General features: G+C 39.8%; 1 protein-coding gene across 2 annotated transcripts in view; it reads right to left on the bottom strand.

Moving 5' to 3' along the window:
* The window catches only part of MDGA1 (MAM domain containing glycosylphosphatidylinositol anchor 1), a 318,790-nt gene that overhangs the window by 164,843 nt on the left and 135,294 nt on the right, over positions 1-18,653 (bottom strand). For both annotated transcript variants that reach the window (XM_087717920.1, XM_087717918.1), the window contains exons 5-7: positions 10,279-10,411; positions 2,568-2,837; positions 1,296-1,625 (exon numbers count right to left, since the gene is read on the bottom strand). In XM_087717920.1, the coding sequence (XP_087574046.1) occupies positions 1,296-1,625; positions 2,568-2,837; positions 10,279-10,411 (733 nt within the window). The remainder of the gene's footprint in view (positions 1-1,295; positions 1,626-2,567; positions 2,838-10,278; positions 10,412-18,653) is intronic.

Below are 18,653 nucleotides of genomic sequence, written 5' to 3'. Positions count from 1 at the left end.
TAATTTTACCACAAAAAACCTGGAAAAGTTATTGACTCGAGTATAAGCCTAGGGTGGGAAATGCAGCAGCTACCGGTAAATTTCAAAAATAAAAATAGATACCAATAATGTTTTTGAATATTTATTTCAAAGAAAAACAGTAAACTAGCAGTGTATTCAATGAAATACTTCACTCACCTCATGATGCTGATGTCCCGCTGTGATGATGATGTCCCGTGCAGCTGCGGGAGCGATGTCCCGCCTCCTATGACACGGCACAGTGATTCCTATCATTGGATCACTGTACCAGAGGAGGTGGGACATCGCTATGTGGCTGCTTGCCATAACAAGGAGGAGGTGGGACATCGTTGCAGAGCGGCAGGAGGGGGAGGAAGGGGAATCGTAATACAGCCCTGCATTACATTAGAACGTGAGGAGGGGGGATGGTGCGGTGCGCGCTGCGCGGCAAACTGACACAGAGGGAGGGGAAACTCACAGGGGCACTGGGCCATTCACGAGTGTCACCCAGCACGGCATGGCCCCGCCCCTTTCTCTCCTCCATTTCGGGCAAATTTTTCACTGACTCGAGTATAAGCCGAGGCGGCTTTTTTCAGCCCAAAAAGTGGGCTGAAAAACTAGGCTTATACTTGAGTATATACAGTATTTTAAAACCCTGATCTAGTTTCAGTGATGTAGTTAGTGCCATATCAAATTTGGCTCTTCCCCAGAACTTCCCAAGGCATTAGTAATATCATCCTCAAAGAATATCACAGAATTATTCTTCCTCATAGCCACTTTGCATGGCTAAATGGTTACACCCTTCCTATCCCTTCTCCCCAATTTACTGCTGATCTATATGCAGAGAAGTTTCTATTGTGCAGGGAACTGTTCAAAGATGAATCTGTCCTTCACTTTAACATGCTATATACTCTTATGCCTTTTTGTTTTGAATGTAATGTTATGCTTTAAAGAAATAGAGATAAAAAATTGGATAAAAAACAACAACATAATATCGATTATGAAATATTAGATATAAATTTATTCAGCCTGACTTTTTCTGTACTCGTTTATCTGGGGGAAAAATGGGGGAGAGAGAAAGAAGTTGCATAGCAGTGCAGCCTTCCATCTTAAACCCTCCAAATAATTTGAAAAGGATTTATCTTGTGATTAAAGCTAATCTACCTATCTGGTAAACAGAGCTTAGGCTCTTTATGAAGCTCCTGGGATAGATTTTGATTAAAGTGTACATTCTTTTTTAACTGTGTTCTATCCTTAATCAGGCTTTTGGATAAGTTAAAAATTAGATGAAAATTTACCTGTTTCTGAAGAAATGTTGACCTCAACACTAAGGTCAGGGATGGGGGCTCCTTGGAAAGATGCCACACACACGTATGTACCATAGTCCGTGAAACGGAGATCAATTATCTCTAGGCTGCTTGTCACAGGGGGAAGTTCGGGGTCATTTTTGATGACAACTACTCGATCTGAGAATTTGGCCAGCTTCCCATTCTTGTACCAGAAGTAGAAAACTTTTTCTTGTGGCACAGCATCCACGTGGCATGAGAGCTTCAGGTCCTGTCCTAGCTGGATGGTTTCACTCTCTTTGATGACATCAGGGGTGATCTGGAAAGTTACATTCTTCATGGCTGGAGCAAATACAAACACCAAACTGTATGACTATATCAGTGCCTGATTTTCAAATGGTCAAAATATGTCATATCACGTCATGTTGTGTCATGTCATATCCTGATTGACAGGACATAGAAATCTGAGTAATTATGTAACACAAAAAGTAAGATATGTAATTCACATTCTTACATTCAACAGAATTTGATGTTCTGTTTAATAGCATCTCCTTAGGCAGAAATAATTCTGGAAAGTTGTTTTCACTGAATCTATGTGCAGGGAAGACTAGGGTTGCAAATTTTTTTACTACTGGTTCACTCGTGGATGCACCCGCGCTCGTGCGCAATGCTTCTGCACATGCACAGCAGAGTCCAGGCAGGTGGGTGGAACCTCCCGCAGTCACTACTACTGGTTCAGTTGATCCAGGCCGAACTGAGAGCCTCTGATGCAGGGGGGACAGAATATCGTTCTCCTCCTTGCTTTAATTGATAAGAGAGGGATACAAACATGATTTTTGAACAGGCTACCTTATGCTTCTTTGCAAATGTAATGTATTAATTTGACCATCAATAAATGGAATGTGGTGAGAGCAGTCGCTCTGACAGAAAAGGACTCTGATGACTAAAGAACTCAGGAGAAAAACAAGGAGAGAGGGAAGAGTTTTAAAGAACACAAGAAAAATTATTTGTTTTCATCCATCCCCCATTAAAAACTCCTCTCCTTTCAATGTAACTTAGTGTGAAGCAATATGCATGTCTATGCGTACGTGTACAAACTTATGTGTTGAAAACAAACCTGAAAATTACGAGGAACGAAAGAAAGGAAGCAATGCAATATAAAAGCAAGCTTGGTTAATACTCTGTCCTGAAGTACCAGTCTTAAATTTATTCCAATCTTTAAAAGGAACAAAGTGAGCTGGAAATTCAGGCTCCATCCCCAATTAGATTAATAGAAAGACGTACATCGCACCAATAGGTTCACTGTCTTCTTGGCTGGATTTCCCACATTGTTGATTGCTGTACAGTTGTAATAACCTGAATCTTCAGTTTGAATGCCCCAGATGGTAAGATTGCCCCCTTGGATCAGGCTGTTCAGAGGCAGAGGACCGGGGGAGTGAGACCAGACTACCTGAGGCAAAGGATCCCCGCCTGTTAACGAACAGTATATGGTAACATTATCCCCTGGATTTACCACTAAAGTCTCATTCACAGATAGTTTTAGAGCTGGTGGAGCTATAAAAAAGAGAGAAAGAGAGAAAGAAAAAGAGAGATTTTTTTAAAAAAAAAACAGATATGAAGATTCAATTCTAGGAAATATGAATTAGCATATTTTGCAATATAAACAAAAGAAAGGCTGATGAACCTAGAAATAAAAAAGCATGCTATGCTTCAGGGGTGGCTTCAAACATTTTTTACCAAGGGGTTCTCTGTCCGGTTGCTGGGTGGGCATGGTGGGTGTGGCCTAGTTGGCCTCTTACACCATGGCGACCGGGGGGGGAGGCCTTTTTGCCCTCACTGGACTCCAGAGGCTTTTCTCAAGCCTCTGGGAGGGCAAAAACAGCCACCCCAGGCTTCGGAGGCCCCTGGAAGGTCTTCCCAAACTTCTGGTAGGCCCATTTTTCACCTTCCCCAGACCTCCACATGTGTCCTGCACTTACCTGCATCCAAAATGGGCTGCATGGGGACTCCTGGGAGGGGCGGGGCAGGGTGGGCAGGGCCAGCCAGGAGTGGGATTTGGGGGTACTCCAAACTGCACAGAATCTTAGCTAGAGGTTCTCCCAACCTCTGTGAACCCCCAGCAGCCCACCCCTGCTGTGCTTGTAATCCAGTCAGATGGTAACTCTCAGATGTCTCAAACTAAGACCCCAATCAGTTTCAAAAACATACACATGAAAACTGGAGGTATACAGCAGCGCTAAGCTCAAAAAGCTAAGTTTGTGCTTTGCTGATCAGTTTGCCAAATTATATATTGGGAAAGAAGAGACTGCCTCTTTCTGAACTTCACCTTTTGCCAATGCCAACTCTTGGCTTTTCAGATATTATTGCACTGTAATTTCCATCAATTCCAATCAATTAGTTTGATATTTTTTTCTCCCATTGCATAATCGAATTGTTGCTTTACAGGCTTCAGATCTCTCTAATAATAATTATTGCTGGGATATAGATTCATAATGTATGGTCTGTTTTCCTTAAATCCGAGGTGGGTTTCTGCCGGTTTGCCCCGTATCGGGCAAACTGGTAGTGGTGGTGGCAGTAGGCTCCGTCCACCCACCCAGATGCACAGAGGCGTCACACGAGTGAACCGGTAGTAAAATAAATTGAAACCCACCACTGCCTTAAATGTATGATGTATCACCATTGTTAGAGGGTATTACAGTCCTATAATCTGGGTCCTTCAAGGCCACAACACCTATCATCCTCCATCAGCAAGGCTATTTATGCACCATCAGGTTAGGGAGACCCATAAAGCTTATACTGTCTTTCTGCAGAGATATGAACTCATTTAGACTTGATGCCATTTCTTGCACTGGAGTTATAAACACGGGGATCTTCAAAATGTGACACAAAGAATTATTAGACGTTCCCAATCACAGTTTGGGATGACACTATCTACTCCAAATTCCCCTTACCTGCCGTGCAGAGCCAAAAGCCTTTCTTGAGGATTTAATTCCAAATAGCTTCCCGTTATAGCAATGAAAGAACAGAACACATTTAACTTGTTAATATCTTTCCCCCACATCCCACATCCCGTGCCCTGCCTCCTCCTCCTAGCAATTATTGCTAACCTCTAGAGCTCTTTCTTTAACCGCCATACATATCAAATGCTGGGCTCTAAGCTCATTCACAAATCTTTCAGCCTCGCCTTTATGTAAGGAGTCATATTATGAATGGGCAGCTCCTCTGCTTTAGAATGCTTAACCTCAACCCTTCTGATTAATTCCTTTTCTTCAACATCCCCAGATACAGATCCAAAAGGCTTTTCTCTGTGTTTTCTGTTTAATCTCTCAAAGGCCCTTTAAAGCTCCTTCTCGGGAGTCATCAGAGACTTCACACGGAGCTCAGAAATTAACAATCAATGGGACAATGGCTGAGGCATGTTTTAAGTAACAGCTGTAATAACGCAAAATAAGGCATCATTACATATTCATAAAGCTTGATTTAATGACATCATTATTTCTGCCATCTCTTCTTTCTGGGCCTTGTGTTAATGACCTATACTGGATTTGCTCTGAATTTCTACTTCAGACAAACAAAAAAGTAGGAAGGCTGTTCTCTTACAGGGGCCCGAAAATACATATTTCGTAACTACTCTGATTTTTCCCGCATCCAGACTGATTGGCTTATGTTTGGACACGTTAAAAACTAATATTCCTTGTCTTAATTCTAAAATACATTGACTGACACAAGTGAAACACCGGCTAATTATATCCAATCTGTTGGGAAAATCAATGAAATGTAATAGGTAAAGTAAAGACCATGGATTAGAGGCAGGAAGACTGTGAATTCTAATCCTGCCAGAGACAGGAAAGCCAATTGGGTGACCTCCCTCCCTCCCTTTCCCTCCCCTTCCTCCAGGAAAAAAATAATTTCACTTTTAAACCTAAAGTTACACAACTAGCATGTTTTAAATTTTAAAATCCACGTAACCCACTGCCACTTTCAAGGTTTGTCCTTCAATTTTTTTACCTCCTTGTTTCTCTGAAAATAGGACCTACCCCAAAATAAGACAGCCTGATTTTTAAACGTGCATCTAATATAAGCCCCACCTCAAAAATAAGCCCTAGTTAATGGGGTGGACATGGCCATCACAGAAGGTTTGGGCTGCATGGGCTGATGGTGTCCTGAAACAGTAACAGCCTATGCAGTGCAGATGAGTTGTTTACCTGTCCAAGCAGCAGGTGGAGGAAGAGGTGGGGGAGAGGGAGGAAAGTGATCTGGACACTCTGTGTGGGTGAGGGGAAACCTGAGAGTCAGTGGGCCAGAGCTGGCAGGTGTCCGTGGGAGGCTTGTCTTTGTGTCTCTAGGCTTGCCTGCAGAAAGGCAGCTTGTCGGGATCACCTGTCTTCTGCCCGGTGCCTCTGCCTCTGTCTGCTGCCAATGCTGCCGCGTGAAGATGAGCCTCCCACAGTCAGCCACCTGCTCCAGCCGACCGACTCTCGGCTTTCCCGCAGCCCATGCAGCATGTCCAAATCTCCTGTCTCTCCCTGACCTCTGCCTCCACCTGCTGCTTGGACAAGTAATCAACTCACCTGTGCTGCATCGGCTGCGCAATCCCAGAGTGCACCAATCAAGGGACCAATGGGTTGTAGCTGCTGCTGGATACCATCGGTCCCTGCATACTTGCTGCCTCTTGTGTGTGCGCTTGGGGATGGGGCGCCCAGCCAGGATGATTAACCTGAAATTATGTTTCAAAATAAGCACTAGGGTTTATTTTGGAGCCCTAAAAATATAAGACTGAATCTTATTTTCAGGGAAACACTGGTATTACTTTTTGACTACATTTTTGAATTTGAAAACACCAAAAAAATCCTTTCAAAAGTGAGAGCATATAAATGTGCTCCATTAAATGGAAAATTGAGAGAGGGAATGGGCTTGATGGGCTTTTCTACCCATCAAGAATGCATGATATTTGGATTAAGGAATGGTTAACCACAAATTGGACTTTATATTGTTTTGTTGGTCTTCAGCATCTGTAAAAATGTGAAGTGTTATTTCTCCTGCTTTTAATGGGAAATTTAGATTTTTTTTTATTTCCCATTTTCAATAAAATAGTTACATGACTAAAGAATAAAAAACAATATGGAATAGGATGAAGTTTATGACCTAAAATGAAAGCTGTTGATTTTTGATCTGAAGAAATGCAAATAAAGCATTTTTTCTACCCTGATGGGCCTTGCTATAAACAAAAAAAGTTCCTGAAGCACTAGTTTAGGCAACCATTCAAAAGTATGTATTTTCTTTTATGTCAGTTTCCAGCCTTAATAGCTAAAACCCTGTGTAGCAACGTTTTGTTTTCCATTATGTCAAAAAAATGGGCTTGTTTATATGTATAACTGGGCCAAAAGGAATCCATAAATCAGCTCCCTGCACCATGTAAAAGTGTCGGCAGCATCTCTCCAGGCTCCTGAGTTCTGACTAGATAGCACAAAATCCAAGTTCAGCTGTGGGCCCACCTCAGATCACATCCTCTTGCAGTTAGCAGATGGAGACTAACAACGTGCAGCCATTGTTATGCAGAAGATAAATCTAATTTATTTGCAACCTGTGGCAATTACTTTTGTTCTCTCTCTCTCTCTCTCTCTCTCCCTCCCCCTCCCTCCCTCATCCCCCCCTCTCAAAAACAACTCTCACACACACCTTGCTGGTAAGTAAGTTGAGGAGCAAAGGGAGGAGGGAAGCAATAAAAACAAAGAGTCACTTTCAATTCTCTTTGAAGTCCAATTTGCTGCAATATAACTGCAGGAGAGTTCTCCTTTGTTGTGGTTTAATCGTGTTGAAATCAAGACCGAGGAAAAGAATCCTGTCCCTGCTTTTCCCTGCCTCAACTATGAGCTGCCAAATCTCTGGACCTCTTAATTGTAAAACCATTAATAATAGAATGGTAAGGAAAAACTGGACATGCATGCAGAATTACAATGGTTTCTTGCGTTCGCATGCCGGAATCTTAAAAACAGCAAAGAGTGATACTTTTTGGATAAATCCAAAGTTATGGTTTGAGGTATGATACTAAGGATTTGATGCATTAAAGTACAGAATGCGGGGAAAGCACTTATTCTACCTGAATTTGCTTCAAAGTGCTAGTCGTAACTTATAAAGCCCTTCATGGTATTGGACCTGGGTACTTGAGAGACCGCCTGCTGCCAATTACCTTCCAAAGACCCGTTAGATCACACAGAGTCGGCCTCCTCCGGGTTCCGTCCACCAGCCAATGCCATCTGGCCACTACCCGGGGGAGGGCCTTCTCTGTGGCAGCTCCGGCCCTTTGGAACGAACTCCCCGTGGAGATTCGGACCCTCACCTCTCTCCAGGCCTTCCGGAAAGCCGTTAAAATCTGGCTGTGCCGGCAGGCCTGGGGTTGATGAGTTCCCCTCCCCTCTCGACCTGTGTGGCTGTATGATTCTTGTTTATTTTAATCACGTGTATTGTGTTCTATGTTCCCCTTTCCCCCCTTTGAGTTGTTTGCCGCCCTGAGTCCCTCCCGGAGAAGGGCGGCATACAAATAAACTAAATCTAAATCTAAATCTAAATCTGAATTTAACTGGCACAAAAAGATTTCTACTGAGGCATTCAGTCTGAGTTGCAAAGGAGTTCATCTATTCTCTCACCTCAAAACAAGATAACCAGCAATAACAGCATTTGTTCAGGCTGCATTTGCTATTCTAAGAAAATAGTTGGAGAGCCAATATGGTATAGAGCAGCTGTCCCCAATCTTTGCATCTTAGCAATCTGGCTAGAGGTGGGAAGTGCCACATGAGTAGCGGGCCAATGCACACACGCTCTCAGCTCAACTCACTCAAGTGATGGGTGGCATGCACACGCAGTTCAGGTGCAAGTTGAGCTGTGTGTATCTGCATGCTGGCCCACCACTTACTATATACTATGCAAAAGAGACAATCAACAAGCCGAAAAGAAACAAAAAGCCCAAAACACTTCACCACTAGTAATCAGCATTCAGATGAGCATAAATTAACTCCATCAGACCAACAATCAAGTAAAGAAAACCCCAATCAAGGAACTGCCAAACAAACCAACAGTAAACAGCGCAACCAAACAACTTCTAACATCGCCCCTACCAACACTGACAGGGCAAGCCACTCAAATATAAACTGATAGCAAATCCCACCCCTTACTAGTACTAATGATGTTACCTAGTTTGGATAATGAAACATCTGCAAGAAAACAGCAAAGCTCATAGAGCATTAAAAACCTCTCATTTCAACCCCAAGCTACAAATATTTCCTTTATTTTTCAATACACTAGCATTGGTTCTTCTATCTCTCCACCTTGTTAAGTTCAATTTCTTATCCAGGATTGTTCCTACGAACCACTGCTAAATCCTAAAACCTGGTGCCAACCACTTAATCTCCCAGTCATATGTCATTGAAAGAACACATGCTCTGCATGTGAAAGGCCCTTGGTCTCAATCTACACATTCCATGCTATATTTCAAAATGCATTTGGAGAGAGTAGAAATTCAGCACAGGCAAGGTTGGGTCTTAAATGAAATTAAGTCAGTGTGCCTTACTATGAACAACTTTGTTGTGGGAATAATGCTCAGAGAAGAGGTGGCACATCTTTTATTTTTCAAGTGTTGCTGAACTGCAGCTCTCAACATCCCACACAATGACAACACTTGGCCAGAATTGCTGGGACTTGTAGTTCAACATCTGGAACATCTTGTTTACATCAAGCAAGACAGCCTTTCCTGTCTGCTTCCAAACAAAAGAATGTCTACCCCGGAGATAGCACTAGCTACCCTATTATCTTCTCATCACACCGGCTTCAAAGACCTCAGACTACAAAGCTAGAAATGTCCTCTGTTGAGGGTCACACTGATGCACTTCACAAAAATGTATCAAAACATATTTAAAACAAACATTTTGGAGAGATAAATTGAATGGTATCTCAAGAGAAAGCACACTTGAAAATGAATTCTAAAAGCATTTTGGGGGTTGATTTTTAAAACATCACAGAATAAGGAGGAAGCAACTCAGAACACAAAATGACCCAGTTCAGAAACAGAGACTGGTATTTTTCGCTCTAAAACTAGAGCTTCTTCAGTTATAAGATTTTATCTTCAAAACTTAATTTTAAAAAAATGTTTCCATAAGTGCAAATATAGGGAAATATTAGAAGTTACGTTAGAATTAGACATCCATGTATAAGGGGAAAGGTGGAAAATTAACAGCTTGTGGACCACACAGAGACCCCCAGCATTTATTTATCCATTTCATATGGATCCATCTCAGTGGTGGGATTCAAACTTTTTTACTACCGGTTCTGTGGGCATGGCTTGGTGGGTGTGGCTTGGTGGGCATGGCAGGGGAAGGATACTGCAAAATCCCCATTCCCTCCTGATCAGCTGGGAATCGGGAGGCAGAGAATAGATGGTGGTGGGGCCAGTCAGAGGTGGTATTTACCGGTTCTCCAAAGTACTCCAAATTTCAACTACTGGTTCTCTAGAACTGGTCAGAACCTGCTGAATACCACCTCTGATCCATCTCAATTAGTGGCAGTGAATAGAATTCAAACAAAATAAAAACTAACAAATACAATAGTTTAAAATACAGTCAGCCGAGAAACAAACAAAATTAAGAAGCAAGTACTTAATACTAAAACCCTCCAAAACATTAGCACGTTGCACTATTAAAATTTGGCAAACCGCCCCTCTCCACACATGTGGACTCTTACAGACTTCAGCAACTGGAATTGGAGAAAACAATGGTAGTTATCATAATAGCTGCCCCACGTTCCTCCAAACCATTTTTATGTACTTAGAAATATCCCCAAGGAATCTGAGGTCCTCCTGATCAAATTTCCCTCAATTTCTTTTGTCATCATTAATCTCTTGAAAAAAAGAAAACCTTAAGAGGGCTTCTTCCCCTGTTGATCTCGATGGATGGGAGTGAGAGCGATTTCCCAATCCCATTATTATTGGATTTCTGCGACTTACCTGTTGTGTTGGTCAGCTCGAAGGTGACTGTCTTATCAGGGATGCCACACACATTTCTCACAGATACCTGACATGTATAACTGGCATAGTCATGGGGTCGTAGATTTTTCAGTTTCAGAACTTTTGTTTCTCCCTAGAGTGTTTGAAAAGAAACAAACGAAGTTATCTCTTGAATATATAATTTCTCATAGTAGTCATGAATTATTTTCTTTTTATCATCATTCCAATAGTAGAATGTTCCTCCCTCATCTGTTAGTTGATAAATCAGTTTCTTTTCTTTCACCTTTTTTAGTGTATATGCCAGCCATCTTTCTGGTTTATTTGCATTTTCAAAAAAGTTTTGTTTCGAACTTCTAATTTCTTGGGCTAGGTCTTCTTTGTCTACTGAATTCAATTCATGTTTTTTTTAAGTCCGTTTGATTTTTTAATATTCTTTTTTTTTGTGGCTCTTTTTGTAGTTCCATCTCTAACCTCCTATACTCCTCTTCTATCTTCTTTCGCACTTGATTCCTTTGTTTATTTCTCTTTCCCTTGCCCCCAACAATCTGGGTCCTCATTTTGCCAAATTCAGAAGGAAGGAAGACTGAGTCAATCTTGAGCCCTGTCAGGATCAAACTCCTGGCTATGGGCAGAGTTAGCCTGCAATACTGCATTCTAACTACTGTGCCACCACTGTTCCTTAACTTTTAAAAAAATGAAAATTACTATCATGCAAAGCACAGCACTGGCAACCAATATCACCTTTATTTACAACAATGTTTCTCGACCTCATATAGATCTAACAGATATTCTTAGAAAATAAATACATGGAATGGCTTTATTAGGAAGTTGGAGAAAAAAGGCCAAAATGAGGCTCCTAGAGGACAGTCCCATAAGAGGTTATTTTTCGATCAGTTTGTAATTGGCCATGCCCCCATTGCCACCGCTTTGTGAATATGTAAGCTGCCTCTAGCATTGATTGCTGCCCATGTGATGGTCTCGGGATTCTCAACATGCTCAACTAATCCTGCTATAATGGAAGCAAGAATAATAGGAATTAAGCATTGCTAAAGCGTCTAGCAACAGGAATGAAGTGCTGTTTGCCACATCTCTCTAACCATGCATCTCCTTTTCAGCTTACTTTCAATTCAATATCTGAGAAGGGTGATGGTGGTGTAAGTTTTGGGGCAACAATATCTTGTTTTGAGGTATTTTTGCAATAAAGTAATACAAGGGTAATTTTATTTGAATGAACAGTGAAGTTCATTATCCTTGAAAAGTCTAGGTCATGGTGGAGATGGAAAAAAAATCACCATGTTGTTGGCAAGAATTTACTCCATTGCTGTCATTATAGGGGAATCATGCTAATCTATGGGAGAAAATATCAGAAAGTGGTAGTAGTAGTAGTGAATATGATCATCCATTGCATTTTCATCCTCTGGATCTATGGAAATGAATATAAAAGTAATGATGGAGTTGTATAGATATTCATTTCCATAGATCCAATAACTCCCCTCGCCCCATCATCAACCTCGGATTAGAGCTCTAGAGAATATATCCACTTCCTTGATCATAAAACAACATATATATAAAGACATTATAGGTAACCCTTGACTATGACTGGTCACTTAATCACTGTTCAAATTATGAGACCCCCCAAAGCGATTTAGGACCTATTGATTGATATTACAACGGCTGATTCTCTACGTTCACATGATTCTATTTTGGGACCTTGGCAACTGGCTTACCTTGACAACAGTTTGCAGTGTCCCACAGTCATATGACCACAATTTGTGATGATTTTTTTTTGCTGGTTTCTGTCATCTATTTCTATTTTTTTAAAGCAAAAAACATACTTTGGAGAAAACTGATTTGCTTAACTGCCACTATCAAAAATTGGATCTGGTCGTATGATACCTCAACTTACAACCACAATGAATTACAACTGTAATTGCAGGCTCAGTTACAGTCATAAGTCAAGGACTACCTATATATAAAACAACCTACAGATCACCATGCACACCAAGTCTATCATTTATAGCCAAGCTCTACGTTACAACTACATTTGCTTTGACTCACTTGATAGGGCTGCTCAACTGATGGAATTAAACCATTTAGGGGGCTGCATTACCACCCACAAAGATCAATAGACAAGTTAATAGAGTCATATCAATATCCAGGGAGGACCCACTATAAAACCAGCTATAGAAACAGAACAAGAGAACAATAGTGGGTTGTCAATCAATTTCATTTTATTTAAGTACAATGACAATAAAGATTATACTTGTCACCCACAACCCATAACTCAAACTACTCAACACATGATTTATAAACTACAACCAAACTGAACCATGATACTGTGCTTTCTTAGGCACCAGATGAGAGGTCCATACTTTCATACAGACAACTACTCAATCTGAAGTGAATTCTCCCAAGCAATATTGGTCCTTCTATAGGATCCAGGCCCTGCAACCAGCCCAGATATCTACTTTGCCCTCTACATCTACATTAACAGTACCATCACAAGCCCCAACAAGTGCACACATCAGATTAAAGGCATCTTCACATGCTCTTCCTCTTGTGTGATATATGCCATCACCTGTCAGCAATGTCCCTCTGGATTCCATGGACAAACTTTACACAAAAAAAATTAATGAACACAAGTTTGACATCAGAACTCAAAACAAGGACAAAGTAATAACAGCATTTCAACCTGCCAGGACACACTCTATGGCAGACCTCAAATGTCTATTTTGGAAAAATTGGACTTCCACAACACCCTTGAGCGAGAGATTGCAGACTTCATATATATTAAAGGTTTCAGGCAATCTGATAAGGTCTCGACTAACACAATGGCTCTTGAACACATCATAATTGTTAATTTATAATATCTGTCAGACATTAATCTACATTTGCAGAGGCAACTTGCCGCCCACCCTTTCTTCCCCCTTACTCCAGTTGAAATCCTATATATATATATATATATTAGCCCCTCTATAACATTTGATGAAGTTTATGAAAACTTATACCTTTTAATAAAATGTATTAGAAAAACTGATACCAGACTCCTGTTTTTTCCCCATTATCCTTAGGGTTCCTAAAAACAATATTTTGTTGTAATACCTTCCTGGCTTGAGAAATGAAATTGATGGGCCAACAGCAATCATCATGTTTTCAAAGTAAACTCTTGTATTTTTGTTCTGGTCCCAAACATTTTTGTCTTTTGGTGGTGGTGGGAGTATGCTTTCACATTGATGATAAAACAAAAACTGCTCTGCTAGTTCCTTTTAGAGAAATATGCATTCCAACTGGCTCCCTTTGAGTTTTACTTTACAAATTCCTTTGCTTGGTGCAAATTTTGATTTCTTCCTTGAAATCAAAACAATAAAAGTTACTTTTTAAGATCCACTGACATAATTTCTGTGAGAACTATTGTAAATCAAGAGACTGGTGTTCTCAGGCCAGGTTTGGAAATTATGTAAAACATGATGTAATTTAAGTAAAAACCAAACAATTGCTCAGCTTCTGGACCACCAAGTCTCATGCAAAGAGTTTATTAAATTTCAGGAAGGACAGGAAGAAAGAGGTATGGATCTGAACCATCATGTATATAAAAGGTACCTACAGCCTTACATTGCCATTGGGCATTCAACTGTTCTGTTGGGTTTCATTCTTACTTGCAGTAAAGATTCTTATTTAGCTAAAGTGTTTCTGAGAGACTTTTGCCAAATCCAAGCCTAGAAAATTAATTCAGCTATATAAAGGATTTACTGTTAGGTCCTAGTCAGGAGAGTCTGACATTTTCTCTCTCCCCTCACCCCCAATTGTATCTTCTGTTTTGCCTTGAACTTTTGTGAAATCCCTTTTGATTTATAACATAATTCACTAACACAGTCTATTTTATGCCTTCACTCTTCTGATTTTTCCAGAATAGGTAAAGGTTCCCCTCGCACATATGTGCTAGTTGTTCCCGACTCCAGGGTGCAGTACTCATCTGTTTCAAAGCCAAAGAGCCAGCACTATCTGAAGACGTCTCCGTGGTCATGTAGCCGGGATGACTAAACACTGAAGGCGCATGGAATGCTGTTACCTTCCCACCAAAGGTGGCTCCTATTTTTCTACTTGCATTTTTTGCTTGCTTTCAAACTGATAGGTTGGCAGAGGCTGGGACAAGTAATGGGAGCTCACTCCGTTACACAGTGCTAGGGATTTGAACTGCTGAACCTTCTGATTGACAAGCTCAGTGCCACTGAACCACTGCGCTGCCAGAATACCTTTATATTAAACTAGTGCAGCCCACCCTTAGTAATCTGAACATTACCATCTCATATACCTTTCCCTTTTGATCTCCAAATTATTAATACATGGCTTTTCCTTTAGAAAATTTGACCCAAAATCAAGTACAGGTTTTTTTCCCTTCTCTCTCTCTTTTTTTGCCAATTGAGAAAACATTACTTTTTGAAGCCGTAATTTCTGCTACAAGGGTAAAGTAGAACTTGATTCTCTCGTTCATCTATTCTATCTATCTCATTCATCTCAGATGAAGCTATTTGTGGACAGATGGGTTTCAGAAAACTGCAAGGCCAGGAAAAAAAAACCCCAGCTAAACTGACTTGTTTTTTTAAAAAAAAAATAGCAAGAAGAGGCCCCAAAATTAACCTGAGAGCAAATATATAGAAGTCAGACTTTGATGATTCAAGGTAGCATTTCTCTTGGAGAACTTGGTGTTTAGAGTTTTCTAATTGACTATATACAAAATAAATAGAGGACCAAGAAATTCCAGTTAGCCTATGCTTAAGATCAGAAATGATTTAAACTGTTAAAAGTTAGTTCAGTAAGAAGAAGCTAAGGTCAATGTAGAATGTCATTAATTTCTTTATTTCTTTTTTCTCAATAGATTTTAGACTGTGTTAGTTAAAAATCCATACCGTGTACGGGTTCTGGGAAGTCGGGGGGGAAGGAGGAGGGGGCTTGGGGCGTGGAGGGAGGGAGGGGCACACAAAAAAAATTGTATTTCAATGTCTTAATGATTGACAAATGATGAAATATTTGTGTTTTTTTTTAAAGAAAAAATAAATATGTTAAGTCAGAAAGACATAATATATTGTCAACGGTAAGGGGGGGGGAGCAGAAGAATAAAAACCATTTTTCTATAGAGTTTTCTAATTTTTGACAGTAAATATGTTTACCTAACCTTCTTGTCTAAGAATACGGAGGAAGAGATTTTCAGGGAAGAAATGGCAGATTGAAGACAGCTCAGTGAAAAGCAGAACCAATGACTGTGGTGGAATGAAGAGTCAGCTACTAGATCAACTCTTTGATAATCCCTCTCTGTACAAGAAGAGCACTTGAGATTCCCCAAAAGTGCCACAGACAGTTGCTCCTCACACAGAGATTGCAAGTTAGCAATATCTGATAGGTTCCCCTGATGAGGCAATAGCATCTTGCTCAAACTAGGGACAGCACCTTTGAAAAGACATTTTTGAATGTTCCATTTTCTAATCATTTTTGGAAACTGTTTGATAACTGCTTTTCAGCTATTAGGAATCTTTGGATTCATAGGTTTTATAATATTGCGTGAGTTTCCTTCAATCCTTAGCAAAATAAGTTTTAAATATAAGTTTAAAGGCTTATTTTGAAATAAGCAAAAGGATGGTGTAGGATGGTGTAGACAAATAGACTAAGTGTCCAGATAAATTTGATGTAAGATTTTTGGAATTATATATAAAGAATGCTTTCCCCTAAAAGGCTTGCTCAGGCAGCATATTTACAGCAAGAAAAAATTAAAATTAGCAATCTGGATAATATAAATTTGGAATAATTGTATAAAATACAAACACTATACAAATACTTGCATGTATTCACATGCAATATTCTCCCTACTTCCCTCCAACACATACACACTCACACAATACACACATATTCATAAATAATACAATTATCCAAAAGATATTTAAAAATTATAAACTTTTACAGACCACTGTCAAACCTGAGAAAAATATAGTACAACAGTTGAAATAGAATATTCAATCCAAAGTCAAAGGTTAATACTGAACCTGAGTCATTCCTGACAGTCTACACTCAGGCAGGTTCCAGTGTTCTTAATTATTCTTTGCCTGATCCATCATGCCACCACCTAAAACATGTGAACCTTGTGAATTATTTCAGGGTTGATGTCAAAAGTAGAAATTGCTTATAGTGTTGGTAATTGTATCCTGTTTTGCTAGTCAGTAGTAGACTAACTAGAGCATTTCAAGGTTCTGTATAAATCTGGCAGTATAGAAGAACATGTTCAATAGTTTCTACCTGTCTTGAGTCACAAGGGCATACTCATGCTGAATTAAAAAAGAGATGTTAAAGAAATATTTTGTTAGAAGGGGCAAAGAACAAAATAAAAAGAAATCAAGTTTTAAGCCATTATTTGAATGGATTAGGATCAAAATGATTAGAGGTAAATGGAAAGAATATAAAGTTGGTTTATTTGATCAAGGTTAAAGTGGATATATTATTATCTCTGGTAACTGTTTCTGTTTCTGTTTCTGTTTCTGTTTCTGTTTCTTGTCATTTATAGGCTGCCCTTTTCCCTGAGGGGACTCAGGGCGGCTTACAATTCGTGGGAAGGGAGTGCAAGACAAAACATGAAATAATATGTGAATAAAAATAAAACAATAAAACACAACATTCATTCAGCATTCGGGTGGGGCGGATAAAAATCTTATCCCCAGGCCTGCCGGGATAGCCAGATCTTAAGGGCTGTGCGGAAGATCTGGACGGTGGTGAGGGTGCGAATCTCTACGGGGAGATCATTCCAAAGGGTCGGAGCTGCTACTGAGAAGGCTCTCCTCCGCGTAGTCGCCAGTCGGCACTGACTGGCGGATGGAACTCGGAGGAGGCCCACTCTGTGCGATCTGATGGGGCGAAGGGAGGTAATCGGCAGAAGGCGGTCTCTCAAGTACAGTGGGTTTTGCTGATATCAGGTTTGAAATGATAAGGCTTTAAATGATTGCTTAAAGATAAAAGATGGAATATGGAAAGAAGAGATCATTTGTTATATATTAAGATAAAATTATAACTATATATTAAGATAAAATTATAACTTATAAAATTATAAGTTACTAAAATTATTTATACTTGTGATAAAAAGGGAAGTCATTCTTTTATATATTTCTTTTTCTACTATGTTCTTATTTTTATTTCTTTTCTACTTTTCTGCACTTTTTATTTTGCATTATATTTTTAATTGTAAGTTTTTAAATAAAATTGCTATAAAAAGGAATGTCGATGAAGAATTTAATTGCTGTACCTGATATTAAACTTAACCCAAAGTTGGGCATTGCAATTAGATATCTTGTTATTTTTATTCAATGGCTTGCTAATCAAATCTTGGATAATGTTTGCTTTTTCTTGCCTTGTTGTTTAAAGTAAATCTGTTTTAGGAATGGCTTTCATTAGACTGATCTCATGTAAAGCCACCTGTATTCCCTTGAGTCGACTGTGTGGTTCAGAAGGCAAAATTCACACAAAGATGGAAGGGAAAATGTAGCCTTGAAGAAAGATAAACACCAACAAGACCACAAGACTACTGTGAAAACTTGTCTCCAGAAGTTGTGGGTGCTCCAACACTGGAGGTTTTTAAGAAGGGATTGGATAACCATTTGTCTGAAGTGGTATAGGATTTCCTGTATGAACAGTGGGTCGGACTAGAAGACCTCCAAGGTCACTTCCAACTCTCTTATTCTGATTACTATTCTGTTTTGATAATAACATTTAGAACCTCCTGTCAAATACTGATTTGTGTGTGGTTTACATACATCTAATTTATTGATCAATAAGCATCGGGTAAATGTGTAACCACCAGTAAATCACTTACAAAGCTTAAACTATTAAGTTTACAATTTATCTGTTAATATAATCAACTGTCCCTAAGCGTCTTCTAAAGACTAATGTAACTAAGCCACAATTTTGAGAAAACAGAAAGCACACAGTTGAGAGAAAACATCATGCATCCAAATAAGCTGTTCTCTCTCTTTTTAGCAATACCATAATATATCAAAAGACAAGCAGTTGTTATCTCAGACTTGCTTCGCCTCTCTCAGCTGCCCAGTTTTGGCTTGTCAAAGGAATGTAATAGGTGTTAGACTATCACTGGCATATAAAATGATTATGACTGTACGCTAGAAAATAACAACAACAAATACACTCCAACTCATTCTGCAACTAGCATCGGGCAAACTATTCATGGCGCTGCAATTTTTGGTGATGTGCCAGTTATTAAGCTTTTTCCAATGATAAAATAACTCTCCCTTCCAGAAAGGTCATTTTAAGAGGTAGTGTGATATAATGGTTGCTGGATTGGGAAGGGGCAGATTTAGGATCGAGTCCCTGTGGGTAGTTTG

The sequence above is a fragment of the Thamnophis sirtalis genome, unplaced genomic scaffold (assembly GCF_051295495.1).
Source record: "Thamnophis sirtalis isolate CommonGarterSnake01/CBP01778 unplaced genomic scaffold, rThaSir2_p1.2 scaffold_6, whole genome shotgun sequence".
Taxonomy (NCBI): Eukaryota; Metazoa; Chordata; class Lepidosauria; order Squamata; family Natricidae; genus Thamnophis; species Thamnophis sirtalis.
This window is presented reverse-complemented; position numbering and strand designations above follow the sequence as displayed.